Source organism: Dama dama, chromosome 25 (assembly GCF_033118175.1).
Source record: "Dama dama isolate Ldn47 chromosome 25, ASM3311817v1, whole genome shotgun sequence".
Taxonomy (NCBI): Eukaryota; Metazoa; Chordata; class Mammalia; order Artiodactyla; family Cervidae; genus Dama; species Dama dama.
Genome location: NC_083705.1, coordinates 18,329,838 through 18,357,386, shown reverse-complemented (window position 1 = coordinate 18,357,386; position 27,549 = coordinate 18,329,838). Strand labels below are relative to the sequence as shown.

General features: G+C 37.0%; 1 protein-coding gene across 2 annotated transcripts in view; it reads left to right on the top strand.

Annotated features, from left to right (window-relative positions):
• The window catches only part of BDP1 (B double prime 1, subunit of RNA polymerase III transcription initiation factor IIIB), an 80,513-nt gene that overhangs the window by 46,724 nt on the left and 6,240 nt on the right, over positions 1-27,549 (top strand). Inside the window, exons 25-38 of one of the 2 annotated variants that reach the window (XM_061129592.1) lie at positions 87-474; positions 1,104-1,229; positions 6,276-6,312; positions 6,786-6,881; positions 8,587-8,815; positions 9,295-9,455; positions 11,423-11,573; positions 11,781-11,961; positions 13,614-13,677; positions 14,070-14,253; positions 14,993-15,194; positions 20,138-20,177; positions 21,909-22,173; positions 23,980-24,226. In XM_061129592.1, the coding sequence (XP_060985575.1) occupies positions 87-474; positions 1,104-1,229; positions 6,276-6,312; positions 6,786-6,881; positions 8,587-8,815; positions 9,295-9,455; positions 11,423-11,573; positions 11,781-11,961; positions 13,614-13,677; positions 14,070-14,253; positions 14,993-15,194; positions 20,138-20,177; positions 21,909-22,173; positions 23,980-24,226 (2,371 nt within the window). Of the gene's footprint in view, positions 1-86; positions 475-1,103; positions 1,230-6,275; positions 6,313-6,785; positions 6,882-8,586; positions 8,816-9,294; positions 9,456-11,422; positions 11,574-11,780; positions 11,962-13,613; positions 13,678-14,069; positions 14,254-14,989; positions 15,195-20,137; positions 20,178-21,908; positions 22,174-23,979; positions 24,227-27,549 lie in introns of both variants that reach the window. The other variant, XM_061129591.1, reaches the window with a different exon arrangement.

Below are 27,549 nucleotides of genomic sequence, written 5' to 3'. Positions count from 1 at the left end.
TGAGATTTCACTTTAAAAGTTGAGATTTCATTATAATCATCCTTGTGCACATAATGACTATGTTGCTATTTTGATTAAACATCCAGCTCCCCACAATTGTTAAAAGAACCAGATAACTCTAGAATTGTTCTGGATCGAAGAAGAGCTCTCTCTTCTGCCTCTGAGCGTGAGATAGATCATAGTAGAAGGCGAGTACGTCGAAAGGTTAAACCGAGCATCCCCAAAGGGCGTGGCTCAAAACGAAGTCGGAGTAAGACCTCCAAGAAGGAACCCAGAGCTCCCAGGTCTGTGCTGGTGACTCTTCGCGCTTCCCAGGAAGAAGACGAAGATGACGGTGAAGACTTTGAGTCTGACTATGAAGAAGAAAGCTATCATCTTGCTCCCGAAGAAGTAAACAAAGCTCCAGTGTTTGTACCTATTGGTCTCAGATCTCCCGAACCTGTTCCTGTTCAGATTGAGGAAACTATGGAAGAGGTAGTTTGAGTTTGGAATCCTTGGAACTTTATCTTACTTGTTTTTTGCTTTTGGTGGATCATTATCTCTTCTCTTAGTGATATTAGAATCTGAGGATTACTAGTATAATTTGTTTGGGGCCTAAATTAGTAGAAATAGACTTGTGTGACCTCCTGTGTTTGGTCAGCCCCTGCAGCTCTGGCCCAGCTCAAGGTAGTGAGTATAACAATACTAAGCCAAATTAATTTCACTTGCAGGCAGGGACCAGCTTGTCTTATTGAGCTATGTATTCTTGTACCTGTAGCCCTCTTGTTTTTAGGAAGCATTTCATAAATGTTGACAGACTGATGAGAGAAATGGTGGGAAAGTAGGGACAAGTTGGGGATAATGGAAAGTAAAATACTAGGTACTAAGAAGACTAGCTCTGGAGGTTTTGCTTTCTGTTCGTAAGAATCACAGACTCTTAAAAAACCTTAAATGTTTCATTTTTGCCAAGATGATGTCAATCAATAAGAATTACTATATTTTAGGTTTTTAAATTGTATATGAATGTGAATTATCTCTTCAGTTTAATATTTTATTTTATGATTCGTTTTGTTTTCCTGTGATGGTATGCCAAAATGAAATAATGAAACTTTTCATGTTGGCAGCTTGTAATCCCCACGAATGTCACAGATGTAGGATGCATAACTGTTGTTGAACATCAGCTTTCATCAAACATAGATGTGATTCCTCAAGAAATGAGACAAGAAGAAAATTTGAATGCGTTATCAGTTGTAAGCATCTGTTTTATTATGTTTTACCTCTGATTCTTTGTTTACTTTCAAAAGACTCAAAGTTTGTTTTGAAAGCTGTAGGTTTACAGTTAGTTCTTAACTAGTATGATTGGCATTATTATTTCTAGGAGCTGAAAGTGTAAATGGTACAAACTAGTGAATAATTTATAGATTTTATATTTGACTTGAAAAGTATAGATTTTTGTGTATGGGAATAGCTCTTAATATCTTCTTAGACTTATGTTAAAATTCTGATGCATTAAATATAAACTGAATTTCAATTATCTAAAACATACTTAGTTGCCTTTTGCTTGGCGCACTCTTGCTCATTTATTTGCTTGGTATTTAACTTGTTTTTATAAATGAAGTCTTATAACTTTTTTAAAAAACAGCTTTATTAAGATACAGTTCACGCACCATACAGTTCATCCATTTAAAGTACACATTTCATTGGTTTTTAGATATTGGCACAGTGAGTTTTTTTTGTCTCCTCAAAAAGAAGTCTTATGCTCATTGACAGTTGCTCCTTGTTTCCTTCCAACTTTCCCCAGACCTGGGCGACCAGTGACCTATTTTTTGTCTCTATAGATTTCTCATTCTGGACGTAAACATATAGTATGGTCTTTATTCATTCATCTGTTCATGGAGATATAGATTGTTTCCATCTTTTGGCCATTATAAATAATGCTGCTATGACCATTCACATACAAGTTTCTGTATGGACATATGTTTTCATTTCTCTTGGGTACATTCATGGAAGTATAATTGCTGTGTCATATGGTAACTTTGTTTAATCATTTGAGGAACTAGCAGACTGTTTTCCAAAGTTACTGCATCATTTTATATTCCTACCAGTGGTGTATGAAAATTCCAGTTTCTTCACATCCTGACTTTTTTATTTTATTTTTTGGATGTAACCATCCTCAGTTCAGTTCAGTTCAGTCGCTCAGTCGTGTCTGACTCTTTGCGACCCCGTGAATCGCAGCACGCCAGGCCTTCCTGTCCATCACCAACTCCGGAGTTTACTCAGACTCATGTACATCAAGTCGATGATGCCATCTAGCCATCTCATCCTCTGTTGTCCCCTTCTCCTCCTGCCCCCAACCCCTCCCAGCATCAGGGTCTTTTCCAATGAGTCAGCTCTTCGCATGAGGTGGCCAAAGTACTGGAGTTTCAGCTTCAGCATCAGTCCTTCCAATGAACACCCAGGACTGATCTCTAGGATGGACTGGTTGGATCTCCTTGCAGTCCAAGGGACTCTCAAGAGTCTTCTCCAACACCACAGTTCAAAAGCATCAATTCTTCGACACTCAGCTTTCTTCACAGTCCAGCTCTCACATCCATAAATGACCACTGGAAAAACCATAGCCTTGACTAGACGGACCTTTGTTGGCAAAGTAATGTCTCTGCTTTTTAATATGCTGTCTAGGTTGGTCATAACTTTCCTTCCAAGGAGTAAGCATCTTTTAATTTCACAGCTGCAATCACCATCTGCAGTTATTTTGGAGCCCCCCAAAAATAAAGTCTGACACTGCTTCCACTGTTTCCCTATCTATTTGCCATGAAGTGATGGGACCAGATGCCATGATCTTAGTTTTCTGAATGTTGAGCTTTAAGCCAACTTTTTCACTCTCCTCTTTCACTTTCATCAAGAGTAGGTGTGAAATGATACCTCATTATGGTTTTAATTTGTGTTCTCAAATGATTAATGATGTTGAGCATCTTTTCATGTGCTTTTATTGGCTATTTTTATATCTTTGGAGAAATGTCTGTTTGGAGTCTTAGCCTATTAAAATTTTTTTTTGGTCCATTTGTCTTTTTTTATTGAGTTGTAAGAATTTTTTTTTTTTTTTAAGAATTTTTTTTATATTCTTGATACAAGTTCCTAATTGTATATATGATTCTCAAATGTTTTATCTCATTTTGTGGGTTGCTTTTTATTTTCTTGACAGTTTTTTATTTTTTATTATTTTTGTTTCTTGACAATTTTTTAGAGTACTTGGAGTTCCATTTATTTGTTTTTGTTGTTGTTGCTCATGCTTTTACTGTCATATCTAAGAATCCTTTCCCAAAGCTAAGGTCTTAAAGATTTACTCCTGTTCTACATTTAAGTCTTTAATCCATTTTGAGTTTTGTTTTGTTTTTTTTTTTTTGGCCATGTGGGATCTTAGTTCCCTGACCAGAGCTTGAACGCGGGTGCCCAGCAGGGGAAGCACCAAATACTAACCACTGGCTTGCCAGGGAGTTTTCCTCATTTTGAGTTAATTTTTATATGGTGTGAGATTAGAGTCCCAGTTCATTCTTTTGCCTATGACTGTCTAATAGTTGCATCATTTCTTTGAAAAAACTGTTCTTTCCCCATTGAAGTTTTTTATTTTTGTCAAAAATTAGTTGGCTGCAGATACGTGGACTCTCGGTTCTGTTCCATGGGCTTATTTGTTTGCCTTAATACTGGAGAGGCGCTGTTGTTTTTTGTTGCTCTGTAGTAAGTTTGGGAATTTAAAATAGGATGACTTACACTCTTTTTCTGTTTTTAGGATTATTTTGGCTGTTGTGGGTCTGCTGCAATTCCATATGAATTTTATTTATTTATTTTTTATATAAATTTTGAAATCAACTTATCAGTTTCTATAAACATGTCAGTTGAGATTCTGATCGGGATTGCATTGAATTGTAGATAAATTGGAGGAGCAGGTATTGCCCTTGTAACAGTGTTGAGTCTTTCAGTCAATGGACATGGAATATAGTCCCATTTACTTACCTGTTCTTTCATTTCTTTCGATGGTGTTTTGTAGTTTTCAGAGTATGAACTTTGCACTTCCTTCATTTGCAAGTATATTTTTATTTTTCATGCTATCGTGAATGGAATTATTTTCTTTAATTTCAAATTTGGCTTGTTTATTGCATTTGATTTTTGTATATTGATCTTATATCCTGCAACTTTGCTGTACTCATTTATTCTAACAGTTTTTTAGTGGAGCCCTTAGGATTTTCTACATACAAGACTATGGCATATACGAATAGAAGTAGTTTTATTTCTGCCTTTCTGTATTACTTTTGTAGGGCTACTGTAACAAAGTACCATGATCTGAGTGGCTTAAAACAACAGACATTTATTCTGTCATAGTTCTAGAGGCTAGAATTCCCAAATCAAGGTGCCCCTGCTGATGGTCCTTCCGGTAGTTGCTAGCAGTCCTTGTCATTCCTTGGCTTGTGGCAACACAATCCAGCCCTGCCTCCTTTGCCCATGATGTTCTTCTCCCTGTATGTGTGTCTGCTTTTCTTATAAGGACAGCAGTCTTACTGGATTAGGGTTAGCCCTAATCCACTATAACGTCATCTTCACTTGATTATATGTAGGAAGACCCTTTTTCAAAAAGAGGTCACATTCACAGTACTGGGGGTTAAGACTTCAACGTGTCTTTCTGGGGGATATAATTCAGTTTATCACACATTCCAGTCTGGATGTCTTACTTCTTTTCTTGCTTTAATTACCATGTCTAGAATTCCAGTACAGTGTTGAATATAGGAAGGGAAAAGCATCCAGTCTTTCGCCATTAAGTTTGATGTTAGCTGTGGATTTTTCATAGGTGCCCTTTTCCAAATTGAAAAGTTCCATTCCTACTTTGTGTTGAGTGTTTTATCATGAAAGACTGTTGGAATTTGTCATATGCTTTTACTGCACCTCTAGAGATGATCATGTAATTGTTGCCTTATTGTATTGATATGATGTAACACATTGGTTTGAATTTTGGATGTTAAACCAAAAAACTGCATCCCCAGGATAAATTCTTTTTAGTCTTGGCATATAATTTTTATATGTTGTTCAATTCAATTTGCTTGTATTTTATGGAGGATTTTGTTTGTCCGTATTCATAACAAATACTAAGCTATTATCTCTGATAATCTGATACCACATTTTTGTGATCTCAGGAACTGAAAGCCCTCCAGCTGTGGCCTGCAGGGAAAAGGGGCCCAGTTTTCTTGGCTGCAGCAGCCTGAGGGAGAGTTTCTGCCTCACTCAGCTGAAAGGAGGGGGAGAACAGTCTTAGTTCAAATACCACGGACTTTCACCTTTGTTACTGAAGTTTCAACAATTTTTCAAACATATATGCATCTTATGCTCTTAAGGTCCAGAGGCTTTAACTGGTGGCTCTTTAATAAATTTTGCCAGTTTCACTGGGGAGAGGGCCAGCAGAGCTCCTCATGCTGTCATGCTGGGCATAGATCCTGTAACAACTTCTCTTTAAAAAAAAAAAAAAAATCAGAATTTTAAATACATTATTTATTTACTTAAATAATTACTTAATTTTTGGGCTGTGCTAGGTCTTCATTGCTGCACTGGTTTTTCTCTAGTCCGCAGAGAGCAGGGGCTGCTCTCTCGTTGTGGTGTATGGATTTCTTATTTTGGTGGCTTCTCTTGTGGCAGAGAAGGGGCTGTAGGGCGCACGGGCTTCAGTGGTTGCAGAATGTGGGCTCAATAGTTGTGGCTCCCAGGCTGGAGCACAGGCTCAATAGTTGTGGGGCATGGGCTTAGTTGTTCACGGCCTGTGGGATCTTCCTGGATCAGGGATTGGAATCCAAGTCTCCTGCATTGGCAGATTGATTCTTTACCACTAAGCCATCAGAGAAACCCCTATACATTCTTAATTTGCTAAAATTTATATAAGTTTGAAGCCAACTTGTAGTATAAAGAATTCATGATATTCTTCAGACCTTGGTGTCCATTGGGTCAAAACTAGTAACAGATATGACTAAAGTTGAAGGATTATGAAAGTGAATAAGAAGGCAGGTGCTCGTTACATATGACCACAGTTAAAATTTACATATAAGGAAAAGGTAAAAGAAGGAGCAAGAGTTGAAAATATTTGATTGTTAAACTGCATTTCTGTTGTTTATGAAATGTTATAAATAATTATAAATTTCTACTCCATTGTAATCAAAGGCATTTGAAAGACCTGTAAAATATAGTGCTTTTTGATATACAGAACATGTATTTGGGAAAATACAGAAGATATTATTAATACTTTTCTTTTGCTGTTTTAGGAAATGACTGTAGGTGAACATTCCCAAGCTGAAACAGGTAACTGTTAATAAGGAAACTGCTAAAAATTCTTGGTTAACCCCAACAAGCACAGTGATTTAGCAGTGGTGATAGTAAATGAGTCAGTTTGCTGAAAAGTTGAAGGAGAAGATTTAGCAGGTGAATGTATTATCTCTAGGAGAAACTTGGATTCTTGGAATGCTGCTTTAGAGAGTGATTAACTGTTTAATAAAGAAGTATGTATTTTCTCTGTTAATGCACAGATGTGAATATTTCCTTTGAAGGTATTGAGTTATTTAATGGGAAGGAGGCACTTTCAGTGGGTTAAAGTCAACAGTTGACACTTTCTTTGTTTGTAGTATATAAACTGAATGGAACACTACCCTTGTAAGGGGTTAGTGGTATGGAAACTTGTTAATAGAGGATAAACACCTACATTGAAATTCTTTTCTAAGCAAACAAACTTAATTTTCCAGATTCATTCTTCTATTAATGTTGGTTTGGTTTTTCAGAAAATACCAACGATGGGAGCACTGAAGCTGCCATAGCCCTACTGACTATGGGAGATCTGGTGTTGCAGTCAGAGATTAGCCCAGAACAGAGTGATGGTAAGAATAAAAGAGGAGTCCTAACAAAAGAAGAAACCTTTAAAATACAATGTCCAAGAGATTATATTCATATTTGAATATTAAGTGACTATCTGCCTTTTTATATTTGAAGTTAGTGTCACTTTGTTGTTTTTCCAGAAAAGGTAATATGTATGAATATGATCCCTGGGTTGGGAAGCTCCCTTGGAGGAGGGCATAGCAGCCCGTTCCAGTATTCTTGCCTAGAGAATCCCCATGGACAGAGGAGCCTGGCAGGCTACAGTCCATGGAGTCGCAAAGAGTCAGACACGACTGAGCGACTAAGCACACACAAGCGCACGCACACGTGTATTGATCCATCCTGCTTACTTGGCCCTCCAAATGTAGTGGCCTCTATTTCCACATAGTACACTGGGCTTACTAAGGATAATGTGTATGCATGGGGTAGTTACTCTACTGAATCCTCTACCTTTATCATCATAAGTATCATTTGTCAGCTAAGTTCATTGGTCACTGATCACTTTATACATGTTTCTTTGGCAAAGGAGCTGCTGCTCTAGATAGACTTCTCAATTACATGACAGTCAAATACAGTGTGAAGGAATAGTAGCAGTCATTGAGATTATTTAGACTATTATGTTAGTTTAAATACGTGTCAACCAAGACTTTTAGTATTTTATTTTAGTCTATGGTCTTTACTATCAAAGGACCTTCTACTTTGAGTGAGTGTGTGTGTGTGCGCGTGCGCGTGCTCAGTCATGTCCAACTCTTTGCGACCCTGTGGACTGTAGCCCTCCAGGCTCCTCTGTCCATGGAAGTTTCCAGGGAAGAATACGGGAGTGGGTAGCCATTTCCTACTTCCCAGGGATCTAACTGTGTCTCTTGCACTGACAGGTAGATTCTTTTCCCCTGTGCCCCCTGGGAAGCCCACTCTACTTTTAAGTATATTAAATGGATAATTATGTTAATAATGCTGCTGTTAATTATTTTAACTGCTGATGAGCGACCTGCCATTGAAGTGTCAGCCTTCTAGGCCCATGGCTCTATAGTTATCAGGGAAGTCTCTTGATTTGCGTTCTCTGTAGGACCCCTTTTTCAGTGGGAAAGTATTGCATTGCAATATGTCACAAATGTCTAGCACGTAAAAAACTGGTTTTAAAAAATCATAAATGAAGATAATCCTGTCTTGAAATTCATCTGAGGTTATATAGTTACTGAAAGCAACAAAAAGATTTATTTTTATTTATAATAACAGTTTCAGTCTATAAGAGTTTTTAAACTTAGAACATGTCAAATTGCTTGCATGAGATATGAGGTCATAAATTTAAACTTGGAGCCAGAAAGAGCATACTTTAAAAATAATACAGACATTTAGTTTCTCAAATGTGTTTTACCCATTTTATCATTCCTTCAGTCCTCTCCTTAATGAATTTAATAAATCTTTAACACATTGTTCACTCAAAAAAAAGAAAATATTAGGGACTTCCCTGGTGGTCCAGTGAGTAAAACTCTGTGCTTCCATTGCAGGGGACACGGATTCAGCCCCTGGTTAGGGAACTAAGATCCAACATGCTGGGCAGTGTGGTGGCGGCTGCATTCCCCTGCAAAAAATATATATATATATAAGAAAATAAAATAGAACTTGGCAGTTGCTGCATGTTGAAGGATTTATTTGGACGTCTATTTGTATTGCACCAATTTTAATTTTCTGGTTTTTCTGCAATAGGAATATGCATACTTCCAGATGCTCCTTCAGTCGCTCAAAGCCATATTCCTTTCAGCCCAGATAATGCAAATCTCAAAAGTGTTCACGAATGCCAGGAGCCTTCTTCACCTGTCCGCAGTACATCTCCATCAGTAGAAGAAAACAAGACTGTATTGGATGTGGATAAACAGAATACTAAAGAAGAAATTGGTTTGACAGAAGAAGTAAAGGAAAGCACTACATCATCCAGGTTTATTTTGCTTTATTAAACTATTACTGTTTTTTGAGTTTTACAAAATAAATTACAGTGTTTAATTAATAAATATATGTAAACCAACCATCAGTTTGGCTAATAACTTTGAGTAATAGTTAACTAAATATAAAGTGGGCAGTGCTAATTTTTCACCCTTTAAAAGTAAGGATTAGCTGATTTTGATTTTAGTTTAATGGTTTACATATTAAAATGAACCACAATGCATGTTTTAAGCTTTAAAGAAACAGTCCTATGTAAATATAGTCCCTGTTTTACAGACCTGGTCCAGATTCTCTTCCTTTCTCAAAGCTTTTAGATATTTCTACCATGTAATAATTTTATCATTAAGAAATGAACACCCTAAATGATGTAGCTCCTGAGAAGATGGCATTTAACTCTACCAGTGCTGGATAGAGGGAATCAATGTGAGAGAATTTTTCCACAGTTGATCAATTTCTCTTCTCACCTGTTTCTAGGACTACAACTTTTGAAGTGACCAATAATTTGAGAAGGAGAAGTAGATTTGCCAAGCCCAAGCCAAATCTTAAGAAGATTTTAGGGACCAAGAGATTTGGTGCTCATCAGAAAGTTCCTAGTCTGTTTGTAACTAAAGGAGAAGAAGTGGAAATTCAAAGAGGTAAACTTTATTGTTCCCTTAAAAGTTACAAAATTACTTTGTCACAAGAAGTTGTATTGTCATTTCAAATGGGATATTCAGTTGTTGCAATTATTTTAACTTAACTATTAAAAAGTTAAAACATACAGAAAGTAGAATGAGCTATAAAATACCCATAAATCCACCAACTAGTTTCAATAATTGTTACGCTTTCACTATATTTACTTGATCAGACTTTCTCTTTATATATATATATATATATATTTCTCTGTGTCTGTTGAATACTCAAGTGTACATTTCTTAGGCATACATGCACGTGGCAGAAAACAAGACAGGACCCAAAAGGGAAAAATTTTAAAAAGTCCTTCCTTTCTTGGTTCCCAGTCCCCTAATCCCATTTCCAGTATCAGTTTTTATTATAGACTTCTAGGAATGCTTTATCTACATGAGCATCTAAATAAGGTGTATGTATATATATACACACACACATATATGTACACACATGTATATTCCTTTCAACAAGAACAAAAATACATGCATATTATACCTACTGTCCAGCATTTCTTGAAAGTGGCAGTTTTGTTGAGATAACTCACATACCATAGAATTCACCATTTAAAGTGTACAATTTGGGAGTCCCCTGGCGGTCCAGTGGTTAGGACTGCATGCTTCCACTGCAGGGGCATGGGTTCAGTCCCTGGTTGGGGAATTAAAATCCCACAAGCTGTGCATAGCCCCACCCCCACCCCCAAATGTACAGTTCAATGGTTAGTATATTCACCTTTTAGATTTTATAAATAATATATTTCTGCCAACATTCGGTGAGGGTATCAGTTTCTCTGCATCCACCCAGACCTTTGTTAGTATTTGTCTCTTTGAGTATAGCTGTCTTAGTGGGTGTGAAGTCCTATCTTGGCGGTTTTGATTTGCATTTTATTTCCCTTTTGACTAATGATGTTGAGTATCTTTTTATGCGCTTATTTGCATATCTTCTTTAGAGAAATGTCTCCCAAGATCCATGCTCATTTTAGAATTGAGTTGTTTTTCATTATTGAGTTCTTTATATGGTAGTGCATTCCATTTTTAAAGATTATTATATAAGTCTTTCCATATGATTGCATAGTGCTCTTATTCCATTTTTTCAATTTCATTTATTCAATTTTTTCAATGGCCTCACTATATTGTGACTTACATGTTGAACCGTAGTCCCACTTCCTTTTCCATCTGCCCTTCCTGCCAAGGTCCCAACCCCTTAGGGAACTAGTGGGAGCAGGAAAAGCAGTGGTAGACTGCATAGATTGTATTCAGTTCTCTCCATGTGTAGAGGATCTGAATATCTAGCATCATTTTCCCCCTGTTTTGGGGAAAACAATCTGGTATTTTCTTTGAGCCAGCAGTGCCTGTGATTCAGTTAGTAAATTCGTTCCTTTGGCTTGAGCAGTACCCAGAAGATCTCTTAGTGTGCAGGGTCCAGTTACCTCTTTATATAGACGTCATTGTCTTCCCATTTGTGACATTATTCTTTACAGATCAGCTCCCTCCCCAACACTTCCCCTAGGGTGCAACCAGCCAGACCTCATGAGTACCTTTCTCTAAACTTACTCTTTGTATGTGTGTTTCTGATTTTACTGCTGTTACAATAAAGTAGAAATAATAGTTGTTGGTGAAGGACAGGGAAGCCTGGCATGCTGCAGTCCGTGGGGTCTCAAAGAGTTGGACATAACTGAGCGACTGAACTGAACTAATAATTGTTGTGGCTGCCGGGAGTGAAATAGGTGCAGTGCAGATTCATTAATTATCTCATTTATGTTAAAAAGTGTAATTGGCCCAGACCACCTTTCTGCCATGTGTAAAAACTTGGTTTTTGGATTAAGAGAAGTTTGGAAGAGCCACTGTATAGTGATCTTTGAAAAAATATATTTCTGATGTGGAGATTTTGACTTTACTATTTTGTAAAGTCTATGTTTTAAATGTGTTTTTTATTTAAGACTCTGAGAAAAATGCTTCTCAAGAAACAGAATTAGAAGATAAAAACCTTGGATCAGTTACAGCAACAAAGAGTGCAGAGCAGAGCAAAGTGGCATCTGTACATGGTATTGAAGAAACCAGTATTTCACAAGAAACACACCTAACTGAAAGGTAAAAGAGGAGAGATGTTCTGGGATTTGCTTCATATTCTGCATCAACTATGACCATAAGCGGTAGCTATAAAAATTTGTTCTATTGCATTTAGTATATCTTAAAAGTTGGAAAACCATTAAATGAGATGAACCTTGACATACCAGCTCTAAATATTATTCTGTGGCTGTCTCCTTGATTTCAGAGATATACTAACCTGTTTTTCAGAGGTGAAGAGCAAGAAGGGCGATCTGAAGAAGTTCCGATATCATCAGTTGCTCCAGCTGTTTCTTCTGAGTCAGGGCCCCACACACTCGGTTTGGGCATGGGTCTTGGTGAGAGCTCTGTTGAAGAGGCTCTGGGAAAGGACTTTAATGGAGACCCTGTGCTTTCACTAAATGTGCCAAAGGTAAAAGAATGTAAAATATAACAGGGAGTGACTAGCTAGTTGTAATTTACACACAATAAACTTCACCCTTTTTAGTGTATAATTTGACAAATTCTGATAAACATATATCGTTATATAACTGATACATAAACAATTCCATCACTTTCAAAATTTTCCAGTGTCCTTTTCTAGTCACTCCTTTCTCTACCTCCAGCTTCTGACAGCCACTAATCTTTTCTTCTTTCCCTATAATTTTGCATTTATGAGAATGTATGTGGTAGAATTTTTATTGAGTGTGTTTTTAGTCTCTGGAACATAGAGATAAAATAACCAATGGTTAGCTTTGTGTACAAGCTTTAAAAAAGGAAGTGTTTTGTACAGAGAGAACTGTTGCTTCAAGTTCCCATAGTTATTCTAATGTGCATCCAGCCCTGAGCAAATCCTTAATCTGGAAGAACAAGTACGAATTAGCCAGGTGAAGGGAGAGGAACATGTACGAAGAACAAGTGTGAAATAGCATGACATGCTCAGGGACTATATATATAGTTGTGAGTGGGATATAAATGAGAAAAGTGCTTAGAGATGAAGTTAGGCAGCTTGGGGACATATCATAAAAGGAGTTTTTATGGCTTGCTAAGGAGTTTGGGTTATATCCAGAGTTACAGAATTTTCCCCTACTGCCCAATTTTTTTAATTTTTACTTTTTATTTTGAAATAATTTCAAGTTTAGAGAAAAGTTGCAAGAATCTGACACAGAAATCTGTTAATGTTTTGCCTCATTTGCATGCATTCCTGGCTGTAAACATTACTCTCTCTGTGTGTTGCTCTCCATTTTGGTAGATACTTTAAAAAAAAGCCAAACCATTTGAAAGTAAGCTGGAGTCCAAGCTAGTTTGCAATCTGGATTTCTTTTATTGCTTCCTCATTATAGATTCAAGTTAAGTGTCTTTTGGCAAGAGTTACTATGTAGGTGATGTTTTACTCTTTTGTGTTGCAGTCCATGGGGTTTCTAAGAGTCAGATACAGCTGAGTGACTGAACTGAACTGATCATATCAGGGGACACATAATGTCAGTTTATCCCATTATTGGTGATACTAACTGATCACCGGGGTACCCACCAGATTTCTCCGTTATAATAGCACCTTTTCCATTTAGTAATTTAGTTTGCATTGATGATTCTTGCCTTAATCAATTAACTGACATTGTTGGTTGCAAAATGAAAGTTTCAGGATCGTAAGCAGTGGAGAATTATAATTGGAATTGCATTTGAGAGAAAACAGTGTTTACAGTTTTGTGGAAAACTGATTGGATGGAGCCATGCTGGAGGCAAAGAGACCAGTTTGTTTCCATGTCCTGATGGTGTGGTGGCTGCTGGGATAGGGATAGAGAGAAGGTTGAGGATTTTGTGTCTCCCTTTTCTGTTACTTCAAAAATCGTTTCATATTCCACACATACTTAACAATTTATTCATAATTGCTTTGTGTAGATATGTGTGTTTATTTAAATGAATCAACATTTTATTGGTACATCTGAAAGTTTCAAAACACCTGAAAAATTCTCTGCTTAGGTTAGCTAAGTTGTTGAGTTTTGAAACAATAACTGTTCACATTGTCAGGAATTCTTTTTAAAACTTAGATTTAGTTAACCTTACTCTTTTAATTTTTTATGGCAGTGTGTACCAACTAGTATTCCAGAAGTCCAGCAAGAGAATGTAAACAATCTTCAAGATCTAACAGGTATGATAATCTGCTTCAATAGTATTGTAGAGCTTAATAATATGTTTTTTACTTACTCCCCATTTGACTATAGAAAAAAAGAAAAAGCAGTTTTGTTGGTCTATGATGATCTTAAATTTTTTAAAAAAAAGACACTTGAAATATTTTGTATATAAGCTTTGTTATTCAGAATTATAAATCTTATAAAAAAAGAATTGTAAATCTTCTCAGTAGAGAATCATCTTTATCCTTTATGAAATTACTTTTTATTTACTTATTTCTTGAGGGGTGTAATTTAGTTTTTTTATGCTTTGGGATAAATTATCTTGAAACTTTTTAGAAATGAAATAAATGAGTGATTTTCTGTCATTTCATGGTTCAGCTTTTCATTTCTAACTTTTAAACTTTGATAGTCAATCTAGTTAATGTACATCAGGATGGTGAGGATGAACAAGCTTTCATTTTAACTCTGGTGGAAATCCCAACCCATGCAGTAGAAGAATATGCTGATAGCACCATGCAGTTAATGCCAAATCCTTTATTGCCGGCGCCCATATTGGTCAAATCAGTGAATACAAAAGAAAGAGAAGACACGAGGTAATGAATCATCTGACCTGCTTCTGCTAGGAGGAAGGGGTGCTTTGTGAACTGAATAGCATTGATTGAACAAGCCATTCACCAACCTTATTTGTAATTGTCATGGGGATCTTATTTAGTAATTATGTGATAAGTTAGAGAAAAATTACTGATTTTATATCTGATAAAGTTGCCATTTAAATGTATGATACTTTGTGTGAAACTTTGTTGGTATTTTAAGTATTTTGAAAGCTAAAAAAAATTAGTGTGGATCATAAAATATCATGTGTTAAAGATATGGCTACATTGTATACATTTACATAAATTTTAAATACTGAAATAAATAACATTCACAGAAATTTACAAAAATAGTACAACGAGGGTGCACTTTAAAATATTTGTGATACTTATTTTCTTTGCTGTAAAATTCTTAAGTTGTATTTTAATAGTCATTGGTTAAGATGCCTAATTGTCTATCAAGTAACATCTGAAATTGAAGCCTTTCATATTAGGAAGAAATATTTTAGACTAAAATTTAACTTTACTGACAAAACATTTATGCCTCAGATTTAATTCAGTATTATGGAATTTAAGTTGTGAGCTTTTAAGTATGAATGGAGCCGAAAACTAACATTTTTGTGGCCGTGGCCATGTATATATTAGTTACTTAGAAGTTTCTTTGGCAGTTTTCTTGAGAGTAGCTCAGCCTTTAACATCATTAAGTAATTAATTTACTGTGTGTGTATTTTCTATGCAGTAGCAGTTTTCCAGTAACCTCAGTTGGTCAAGATGACATGTGTTTATCTAATTCTGAAAGAGATGATTCAGAAAAGTCTGCTGCTAATTTGGATCTTGTATCTAGGAAGAGATATCATTGTAGCCTTGATGAAAGTGACCATGTCCCTCCTGCCAAAAAAACTTCACTCACTTCCATAGATGATTGTCAAAAATATACCTCTGAGGTAAGATGGCATCATCAAACAAGTAAGATGGCCATATTAATGGACCTATTTCTGTTCTTCCTTTAGATTCTATATTTATATAAACATAGTTCTAATAGTTTCTACCATAAATAATCGAGATAAAACTGGTTTTGGACTTTTACTTTCAACTAGTTCTAGGTGAAAATTGACGGATGTTACTCAGGAAACCCATTCCCAGTTCATTGTCATTGGCTAAAGATAAGACTGAAAGCATCATACAGATCTGGATTTTGGCTGTACCAGTTAAGAGCTGTGGAATCTTAGGAACGATACTGAATGAGTTCCCTATTGTGTAAAATGGTAATAGTGATATCATTACGGGGGTGTGTGTGTGCACGCGCACGCGCTCAGTCATGTCTGACTCTTTGCAACCCCTTGGGCTGTAGTCCGCCAGGTTCCTCTGTCCATAGATTTTCTAGGCAAGAATACTGTAGTGGGTTTCCATTTCCTTCTCAAGGGTATCTTCCTATCCCAGGGATCAAACCCGCAACTCTTGAATTCCTGAATTGGCAGGCGGATTCTTTACTTCTGGCGCCACCTGGGAATATCATCACTGCCATTATCATAATGCTTAAAGCTTCCCATTGCTCTTAGGAATAAAACCAGAACCTCTAAGGCCCTGTTTGTTCATTTGGTTGTTTTCTGTGTCTCATCTCATCTTGTGCTGGTCTCTGCCTTACTAACTGCATTGGCCATTTTTCAGTTTCTTGAGTACACCATATTTCTTCATGTTCCAGGGCATTTCTTTTGCTGTCTCTTCTTTTTGAAATGTTTGCTTGCAAAATACACAGACTTCTTGAGCTCAATCATAAACCTCAGGGATGCCTGACAGTACTGTGCGGACTCAGTTACTGGCCTCTGTGTTGTAGGTTTGTTTAGCACCCTCTCCGTTTTTGTTTCTGATACTCATCATAAGGTACTACACTATGGAAAGATTAGAATCTATATTCTCAAAAGGATGGTTGAAGACCAGTAGTCCTTAGATTATAGCTGACAACAGAAGTGGTGTATTCTTCTATATCTAATAGTTTAAAAAATGGTATTCCAGAATAATTTTTAATTTCTTTTAGTATGTGTAAAGTTGAACACCTTTTCATATACTTAGGGCTTCCCTTGTGGCCCAGCTGGTAAAAAATTTGCCTGCAATGCAGACCTCGGATCAGTCCCTCTGTTCAGAAGATCCCCTGGAGAAGGGAAAGGCTACCCACTCCAGTATTCTAGCCTCGAGAATTCCATGGACTGTATAGTCTATAGGGTCACAAAGAGTAGGACACAACTGAGTGACTTTCACTTCACTTCATATGCTTCAGATCCAGTTTTATTTCCTTTCCTGTGACATGACTATATTCTTTACCCTTTTTTTCAATTTGGTTTGTTGATCTTTATCTTATAGGTTTAGAGGAACCGTCTATTTTGAATATTTGTGATATGAGTTGCAAATTTATTTTTCTCAGGTTGCTGTCTTTTTTTTTTTTTTTTGGCTGCGCTGGGTCTTCGTTGCAGTGAGGGGGCTTTTTCTAATTGCAGCTTGCATAGGGCTTCTCTAGCTGTGGTGTGCAAGCGGAGCTGCCATGCACATGAGCGTCCCTGTGGGATCTTAGTTCCCTGACCAGGGATTGAATCCTCAGCCCTTGCACTGGACTACCAGGGAAGTTCCTTCAGGTTGTTGTCTTTTAATTCTACTTTTTGTGATTTTCTTCTGGAGACTTTTTTGCTTAACTTTTTAATATGACAGTCTCGAGACATTTAAAAAGGTAGTTGTTGTCCAGTTGCTCAGTCGTGTCCTGCTCTTTGCAACCCCATGGACTGCAGCACACCAGGCTTCCCCGTCCTTCACTGTCTCCTGGAGTTTGCTGAAACTCATGTCCACTGAGTCAGTGATGCCATCCAACCATCTCATCCTCTGTCATCCCCTTCTCCTTTTGCCTTCAGTCTTTCCCAACATCAGGGTCTTTTCCAGTGAGTCGGCTCTTGACGTCAGGTGGCCAGAGTTTTGGAGCTCCAGCTTCAGCATCAGTCCTTCCAATGAATGTTCAGAGTTAATTTTGTTTGGGATTGACTCATTTGATCTCCTTGCAGTCCAAGGGATTCTCAAGAGTCTTTTCCGGCACCACAGGTCGAAGGCATCTGTTCTTCGGTGCTCAGCCTTTTTTATTGCTAGTGTAGTGTATCCCTATATATCTGTCATCCAGTTTCAACATTTTGTCAGCATTCTATGCAGACATTGTTTCATTTTATTTTAAAAGTATATTTAATGGCATGGAAAAAAGACCATAGCATATCATTATATGCAAAATTATGCCACCAGTTTAACAAATGCTGTTTAACAAATGACGGGCTTCCCAGGTGGCTCAGTGGTAAAGAACCTGCCTGCAGGTGCAGGAGACGCAAGAGACATGGGTTCTATTCCTGGTCGGCAAGATCCCCTGGAGAAGGAAATGGCAACCCATTCTAGTATTCTCGCCTGGAAAATTCCATGGACAGAGAGGGGCCTGGCAGGTTATAGTCTGTGTAGTCGCAAGGAGTCAGACATGACTGAGCATAGCACACATGTTAAAAAATGGTAGATGTACTTTGGAGTGACTATATCTTAAAAAAAGGATGTACAGTGTCTGTTGGGCCTATTTGAGAGTTTTATTTTCTAAAAAGTCGAAGTTATAATTTCAAATTCTAGAATGTATATACATTGCACTTAGATATGCAGACGATTTTTATTTTTCTGTAGTCAAACTTATTTGTCTTTTGGGCAGTTCCCTGATGGTCCAATGGTTAAAACTTGGCGCTCTCACTGCTAGGACCCAGGTTCAATTCCTGGTAGGGGAACTGATATCCTGCAAGCTTAAAAAAAATTTTTTTTTTTAATTAGTCTTTTTATGTATGCCTGTGGAGATTATGTTATACACTGAAAGTCTACCTTGAAATTGATATAAATTCTTCTAATTAATATCATTGATATGTTTAGAATTTATTTTGCTTTTAAGAACAGTGGAACCAAGTTAATTTTCCCCAGATACCTGTTTGTCCCAGCATCATTTATTGAAGAGTTCATCTTTTCTCCACTGATTTAAAATTCCACTTTTGGGGACTTCCCTGGTGGTCTGGTGGTTAAAACTCCATGCTTCCATTGCAGGAGGCACAGGTTCAGTACCTGGTTGGGGAAATTAGATCCTGTCTGCTGCACCGCAAAACCAAAAAATAAAATAAAGGTGTAGTTTTTGAAAAAAAAAATTAAAAATTAAATTCCACTTTTGTCAGATATTAAATTTCCATAAATATTTGGGTATATTCCTAAATTTTCCTTTCTTCTGCATTGATTTACCTATTTGTTCTAGGGCCAGTTTCACACTGTTTTAAAATCATTGTAGCTTTTAGGTGCTTTAATATCTTAAAGGAACAGTCTGTTCTCCTCCCTGACCCCCAATACAATTTTCTTCTTTTTCCAAGATCTCCCTAGTTGCTTATTATGTTTTAAAGTTTATATTAATGTTAGCATTTGCTTATCTGGAGCTTAAAAAAGAAATCCTGTTGGTGCTTGTGTTAGGATCATACTACGTTGATGGATTAACAGAGAGAAAGCTGACATCATAAATGTGATGCTAAATGTACCTATCCAGAAACACTGTGTGTCTTTCCATTTCTTTAAGACTTCTTTTGTGTCTGTCTCTTAATGGTGTTTTACGTTTTTCTTCATTTAAATCTGGCTTATTTCCTACTGGGCTGTATCTAAGAATTTTATCCTTTTTTGTTGTTGTTGCTGTTATCATTAAAATTAAAAGTTCTTTGAATCTAGAATGCTTTACTGAATTCCCCTCATTGTGTGTAATATTTTTCCAGTTGGTTCTCTTGAGTTTTCTAAGTAAACAGTTATATCATCTGCAAATATAATTTTAATTCTTCTCTTCTACTTTTTACACCTTGAATTTCTTTCTCTTTTTCTAATTATATTTGCAACTATAACTTTAAAAAAATCAGAAAAACAGTCCTGATATTGGACATCTTTTTCTTATTCCTGACTTCAGTGGGAATACTTCCAATGTTTATGAAATGGGATGCTGGCTTTTGGACTGCAGTAGTTAATATTTTGTTAACAAAATACCTGTCTATTCAATTTTATGTTTTGTTTTTTTTTCCCCAAGAGTGATACTATTTCATGCTTTGCCTGCAAATAGAGAGATGATGCTATTTTTCTCTTCAGATTGGTTGATTTGTATTAATGTTTTAAAATACTGAATCATCTTTACATTCCTGAAACAAACTTTTTGGCTGTGCCAGATTATGAGATGTTGGTCCACCAACCAGGGATTGAACCCATGCCCTACGCAGTGAAAATGTGAAGTCCTAATGGCTGGGCTGCCAGGGGATTCCCAAACTCTGTTTGATTATGATGTTTTAGTCTTTTGATGTGCTGCTAAATTATGCTGGTAATACTTGATTTGATATTTTTTCACTGATGTAAAACTGCTTAGTTGGATCAGTATTACGTTTGATTTGTAAAAGGCATTTGTTTTCCTCTTCTGTTATGCTACAGAATAATTTAAATAGTAGCTTCAGTGTTTGATAGATGTTTGATAGAAACATCTATCATAATGATTTCATAATGTTTGATAGAAATATTTGATAGAAATCCTCTGAAACATGTCTGACCCTAGTGCTTTGTAGGAGATAACCGATTTTCTTTACTTAGATAGAAAGAAGGAGGACTTTCCTGGTAGTCTAGGGATTAAGACTGCACTTGCACTGCGGGAGGTGATGGTTCATTCCTTGGTCCAGAAAGTTCTACATGCCTTGCAGGGCAGCTAAAAAAGTGGGGGGGAAAAAAAAAAAAAAAAAGTGGGGGGAAAAAAAAAAGTTTTTCTTTCTAAAGAAAGGAAATAAAATCAATTTTGACAACTATAATTTTTTTTTAAATTTTCTTAAAACAGGTGTGTTCAGAGGAATTAACAAATGTTTTGGAGGAAACAGGTGAGTGAAATGATTGCATTTTGCATAGTACCCCTCATAAGTATCATTTAAATTTGGGATAGAAGATGAGTCTTGTTCATTTTTCTCTAAGAATCAAGCCTTTATTATTAGAGGGTGGGTTTTTTTTGGTTTTTTTTTTGGTCTGAGATCTTAGGTTTAGCACTTTGATAGCCCTGAAAAGCTACTTTCATCCTATATTTAATAAAAAACCATATAACTCCAGGATTTCCTGTAGAAGCTCAACAGGTAACATTGAACGAATTGGAAAGCCGTGTGTAAGGGAGTCTCTGTGGGTCCTTAGTTAGCCTTGCCCTTGTTTGTGTTTAGTTAATTTGTGTTGAGGTGCAGTTGATTTCAGTGCTGTGTCACTCTGCGGTGCAGCGCAGTGAGTCTGTTACGCGTATACAGATCTCCACTTTCAGATTTTATTCGCATGCAGGTCATTACAGAGTGCTGAGTGGTGTTCCCTGTGCAGTGCAGTAGGTTCTTATTGGTTATCTAGTTTTATGTATAGTAGTATGTATATGTCAGCCCCAGTCTCCCAGCCCCATTCCTCCTTGGTAAGCATGAGTTTATTTTCTACATCTGTGACTCTTATTTCTGTTTTGTAAATAGGTGCATTTGTAGATTGCACGTATAAGTGATACCATGTGATATTTGTCTTTCTGTGTCTGACTTCACTCAATATGACATCCCTAGGTCCATCCATTTTGTGGCAAATGGCATTATTTCATTCCTTTTAATGGCAGAGTAATACCATTGTATATAGGTACCATATCTTTGTCTGTTCCTCCATTGATAGACATTTAGATTGCTTCCATTTCCTGGCTATTGTAAATAATGCTGCAGTGAACATTGGGGTACACATTTTTTCAAATTGCAATTTTCTCTGGGTATATATCCAGAAGTGGGATTGCTGAATTATATGGTATCGCTATATTTTGTTTTTTAAGGAACCTCCATACTGTTCTCCATAGTGGCTATACCAATTTACATTCCTACCAACAGTATAGGAGGTTTCCCTTTTCTCTACACCCTCTCCAACATTTATTGTGTGTAGATTTTGTGGTGATGGCCATTCTGACATTAGTTTTACCCTTTGATTAGAAAGTGATAACTTTTTCATTTTACTAGTTCAAGAAATATTTATGGAGAAAGCTTTTTTAAGTCAAAATATTGATATATTGATATAAGTATTTTATATCTGAACACAGAAGCTGTTCCACAGCTTTTACCCATTATAATATGCCTGGGACGTCCCTGGTGGCCCAGTGCTTTGGAATCTGCCTGCCAGTACAGGGGACACAGGTTCAATCCCTGGTCTAGGAGGATCCCACATGCTGAAGGGCAGCTAAGCCTTGCACCACAACTACTGAAATCCAGGCACTCTAGAGCTTGCATGTGACACCCGCTAAGCCCAAGTGCCCTAGAGCTTGTGCTCTGCATTGAGAGGCCACCGCAGTGAGAAACCTGTGTGCTGCAACTAGAGAGTAGCCCCTGCTTGGCACAGCTAGAGAAAGCCTGCACGCAGCAACAAAGACCCAGTGCAGCTAAAAATAAAATAAATAAAATTAAAAAAAAATTCCTAATAGTCCAAGTAACTTGACTAATTTTTAATTTAGCTTACCAAGTAGGTTCACGATAGAATAATCATGGGTTTTCTTCAGATATTGCAGTATAATTGAATATTAATTTCAACATATGTACTTACCATTTTTATCTTTTTTGAAGGGGAGTCTTACAAGGGACAGGATATCTTCCCTACCTCAGGAAACATACAGACAATTTCAGAACCTCAGAAAGAGCAACTTGAACCCACTTCTCAGAGTATCAGATCTGGATCTTTTGATAAAATAACAGATACACAAGAAAAGAATGCATCTCAGTTACCTCAGGATGAGATAATGGTGTCTGATAAGGAAGAAAGAACTTGTGCTGCTTCTGAGTTTGAACAAATGGGTAGCATCACATCGTCTTCAAAAACCCCACTAACCAGGTATCATGAGAAAATCTTTAATGTTTCTTTCTCTCCACATTTTGCTCTCAGTGGATAAATTAAACCTATATGGAATAGGTGTAACATGTATAAAGACTAAGTCCAGTACTAAGGATGGTGTTTTGTGAACATACCTCTCTGTCACTAATACAAAGGGAGTAGGTGTCATCAAAGGAAATACAGTTAATACCAGACACTTTCAGAGGACATTCCATATGACAAGAGCTTAACTTTCAGGTAAGGGCTTCCCTCATAGCTCAGTCAGTAAAGAATCTGCCAGCAATGCAGGAGACCCAGGTTTGGTTCCTGGGTTGTGAAGATTCTCTGGAGAAGTAAATGGCAACCCACCCCAGTATTCTTGCCTGGAGAATCCCATGGACAGAGGCGCCTGGCAGGCTATAGTCCATGGGGTCACAAGAGTCGGACACGACTTACCAACTAAACGACAGCCATGACTTTAAGTACTGAAACTTTGACTTTTAGATAGAAGATCTTTAGAATTTAGGATTGCACACTTTCAGATTGTTCATGCTTATTATTTTGATAATTATTTATTCTACCACACAGTAGCTCCCAGTGCAGATGTAGATGGTGTGAGACATAGGGCTGCCATGAGAAGTGGTCTGGAAGTTGTTTCATTGAAATCCCAGATAACGTGTGCATTTCTCTCCCTTGTGGCATACCACAGAGGTCAGCTCTCACTTTCTCCCTGTAAGAGTAAGTGTGGAATTTAAGCCCAAACCAGCTTCTCCCACATTATTTCCTCGTACTAGAAGCAAGTCTGCTGGGTTATGGACATCTGCTGGCTTAGCAACAGCATTCAAATCATTAATGTGGTGTTGGTGAATTGAAGAGGGGAGGATATGTACCAGTCTCCACTAAAGGAAAGTGGGAAGAAGGACATATATAACTTGAAAAAGCATATTTAACAAACCTGTTTCTCTCTGTTATATAAACTACATCTTTTCTGGAATTAGGAATGTGCTTAAAATAGTCATGGGAGTTTGGGTTAAACCAGTTGAGAAGCAGTGTTTTAGAACAAGGGTTCTATAGAGCATTATATAGTATATTGTGATTATATAATCATAGATACATAAACAAGTAAGCATGCTCTGTTGCAATAAACTTAATTATAGAATTGGTTGGTGGACTGCATTTGGCATGTAGATCATAGCTTGCTGACCCCTACTCTGGAGTCTTCCTACTCAAAATGTGGTCCTGGGACCAGTAGCAGGGACATCATTTGAGAACTCAATAGAAATACAGAACTCAGGCCCCACTCCTCATCAACTCAGTTGGAATCCTCGTTTTAATAAGCTCCCCAGGCGATTTGTATGCACTTCTAAGCTTGATAAGTACTACTCTAGAGAAAGCTTTGACCTTCGTCACAAGTATATGTCATGGCATAGTGATTTTCAATACCTAATGGTATCAGCACTTCGAAGATGTGCCACTCATGTGGTATCACATGTGCCAGTTTAGCATTCATGGAAAGAAGTTGGTATTAAGAGTGTGTCTTTCTGGGACTTCCCTGGCAGTCCAGTGGTTAAGACTCCAAACTTCCAATGTAGGGAGCGTGAGTTTGATCCCTGGTGCAGGAACTAAGATCCCAATGGCTGGGCAGCAGGGCAAAAGAAAAAAGTTTAATTATACAGGTATTGATGTTGTCCTACAAAATTTTGTACATTCCTGCTTTTAGTTTCTTTACTATAATAATCTGCCTATGAAAAATTTAGTGACTTTAAAAAAAATAAAAGAATGTGTCTTTCTGGATATTCTTGAATATCTTTACATTTGCATTTCTAGACCTGGCAGAAGACCCCTGGGATTTTTGTCTTTAATATGTTCAAAGAATAGCTTGGACTCTGATGAACCTACGCAGGTTCATAGTAAGAAACGCCTAAAACCTGTTATACCTGTATCAAGACAAAATTTGAAAAGATCTAATCTGCCTAGTGTAAGCCAGAAAAAAACTCAAGAGTCCTCTGATGTTCCATCTCGAAGTGTTATTGACAATACTCAACCTACGAATAATGATAGTTCAGCAACTCAGGTATGTGATAACTGTTCTTTATTTATTTGTATAGAATGGATTGGTTATCAGATTCAACTAGGAAAGACATGGTAATTGCTTTCTTCATCTGGATGTCAGAAATTATTGCAGAGCAACTCCAATCCATCTCCTCCCTATCCTCCCCTACTTATTGGAAGAAGATAAGGTGCTGAATTAGAAAGTTATAGCTAGTTTAGTACAGAGCCATTGAAATAACCATAAATGAACACTTAATTGCCAGTCCTTTACTGCAAAGATCCTTCTGACCTTTTGGCTCCTTTTGTGGAAGCAAAATAAAGCAGTGCTTGCATTTTATTTCCTTGAGGAGAAATGTCCTGACACCTACAGGAATTCAAGGAACAGTTAAATTAAAATTTGCTTGCATGTTTCATTTCTGTGCATTCTAAAGCAAGTACTAGGGCAGAAAAATCTGGGAACTTATATCAAATACTTTGGAAGAATATTGGGGCAACTTATCTCAACAAAGAAAAGGCTGGTGACTATTATTGGATAGCATGGATCCTCAAAGGAAAGAGTATTTTTGTAAAGAACATGTTTAACATTCTAAAAGTATTTTGTATTATTTGCTACAATTATATTCTGAGACCAGAATTTTATGAGTCTTTATTATTGTTGCCAAATTACTTTGGAGCATAGTAATTACCAAGTGTAACAGTGCCAGTTTGGCCACATCCTTACCAGCCTGAGATGTTACTCTTCAAAATACACTTGTTTTTCTTATTTAATATACTGGTGGAGGAGTGGAAATGTAATTTCATTTTCTAAAACTCATTTATTTATTTATTTCCGGCTCTGCTGGGTCTTGCTGCAGTGTGAGAGCTTTCTCTTGGAGGCAACCAGGGCCTACTCCCTGGTTGCTGTGTGTGGGCTCCTCTTGTTGTGGAACCTGGGCTCCAGAGCGTTGACTCGGTAGTTGTGACACATGGGCTTAGTTGCCCCAAAGCATTTAGGATCTTCCCAGACCAGGGATTGAACCCATGTCCCCTGCATTGGCGGGCAGATTCTTAACCACTGGACCACCAGGGAACTCCTGTCATTTCAATTTTAAAATTTGCATTTTTTCAGTTATTAGTGAGTTGGTTTTTTCCCCCCATATATTTACTAGATTCTGTTCCTGTCTCTTTTTAAATTGCTTTTGTTTTGTTTTGTTTTTTGCTGATTTATAGCTTTTGGAATCTCAGTAGTTTTCTTTTGTATGAGATCTTTACACGCATGTAAATAAGCCACATACCTTTTAACTCTTTACTACAAGTATTTTTTCCAAGTTTATTTACTTTTTAAAATTTTGTTACACAAACTTTTAAATGTTTAGTTAAATCTATTACTCATTTCTTGGTAAGTTATTAAATTACTTTTATGATTAAAAGTTTTTCTCCAGAGGTATAAAATTTTGAATAATCAGTTTTAAAACTTTAACTTTAGTCATGGTTATTGACTTTGGTGTATAGGGTGAGGCAAGCATTTAATCTAAATATTATCCTCAAATTGCTACTTTGTTTTTTTTTTACTAACATATTCCACCTGTTTTAAAATGCATAACCTACAAAAGAGAGTTTATAGTAAAATAGTTCCCACATCTGTCCTTTAGCTTTGTAATTCATCCCTTCTGCAGGTATGTGGTATTATCAGATTTTGGTTTACTTTTCCAGAGACATTTTAATGTATACAAATATAAACATTTTTCTTCTTTTTTTATATAAATAATGGCATATCACCTCTTCTTCTCTTTTCTTGTGTAGCAGTGTGACTTGGAGACATTACAAAACAGTAGATAAAAGGCTTCCTCTCTCTTGCTCTCTCTCTTTTTTAAAAAAAAAAATTTATTTTTATTTATGTATTTGGCTGCACCAGATCTTTGTTGCAGCATGCGGGATCTTTAGTTGTAGCATGCAAACTCTTAGTTGCAGCATGTAGGAACTAATTCCCTGACCAGGAATTGGACCTGGGCCCCTGCATTGGGAGCACAGAGTCCCAGCCACTGGACCATCAGGGAAGTCCTTTGCTCTGTTTAAAAAAAAAATTGAATTACTAACTTTTTATTTTGAGATAATTATAGATTATCATGGAGTTTTAACATGCAGTTATAAACAACTATACGGAGGGATCCCATCTACCCTTCACGCAGTTATCCCCAGTGGGAACATCTTAATGAAACTCTCCTCCAGTATCACAACCACCATAGTGACGTTATGACAGTCGAGAGACAGAACAGTTCTGTCACTGGAGGGGCCTTTCGTTTAGCCCTGTTACAGACACGCCCACTTCCCGGCCACCCCCACCGTCTCTATTTTCTGGCATCCTGGTTTGCAGTAAATGTGTCTTTCTGGGACTTGCCTGGTGGTCCAGTGGCTGGGACTCTGTGCTTCCAATGCTGGGGGGCCCTGGTGCGATCCCTGGTCGGGGACTGGGTCCCGCAGGGCACAGTTAAGAGTTCTCATGCTGCATCTGAAGATCCTGTGTGCCGTAACTAAGACTGGCTGCAGCTAAATAAGTAAGTAAAATAATTGTGTATTCCTTTTTTAAAAAGTGTGTCACCCCAAGAATGTTTTATAAATGGAATCATGTATTTGGGATTGGTGTCTTTTCAGTAGTGAGTCATCCAGATGGTTTTATGTATCAATAGTTTGTTCCTTTTTACTGCTGGATAGTATTTCATAATATGGATATGCCAGCTTTGTTTATCCATTTAGCCACCAAAGGACGTCTAGGTGGTTTTCAGAGTTTGTTATTATAAATAAAGCTGTGAACTTCTGCGTGCAACTTTTTGTGTGGACATAAATTTTCCCTTTTTTTCAGCAATAAGGTCCCTCATTGTTTTTAATGATTATGTAATACTCCATTGTTTGGGTGTACCATAGAGTGATACTGGTCTCGCACATAGGCATTTAGGTTATTCCTAATTATAACAACTCATTTATAAGTAGGCCATTTTTCACATTTATAGGTTAAATTCCTAGAAATAGAATTGCTGGTCTAAAGGAATGATTATTCTTTTGACAGACATTGCCTGATTATTCTCCGTAGGGATTATATCAGTTTCAGTTCTTAGCAGCAATGGATGAGAGAGCCTTTTCCCTCACAGAAGTATATTATTAATGTTCATTTTTTGTCTTCTTCATAGATTTAATGTGATAATAGGTTGCAGTTTTTTGTCCCTCTGTGGCATTATCTTTTGATTTTGTATATGGTGGTTTGTGCCGTGAGATATTTTTTATTTTTATGGACATGAATCTGTCAGTCTGCTGTGGTTTGTGGCTTTCATGTCCTTCCTTCACACTCTCTCCCCCACCCTAAGATTATAA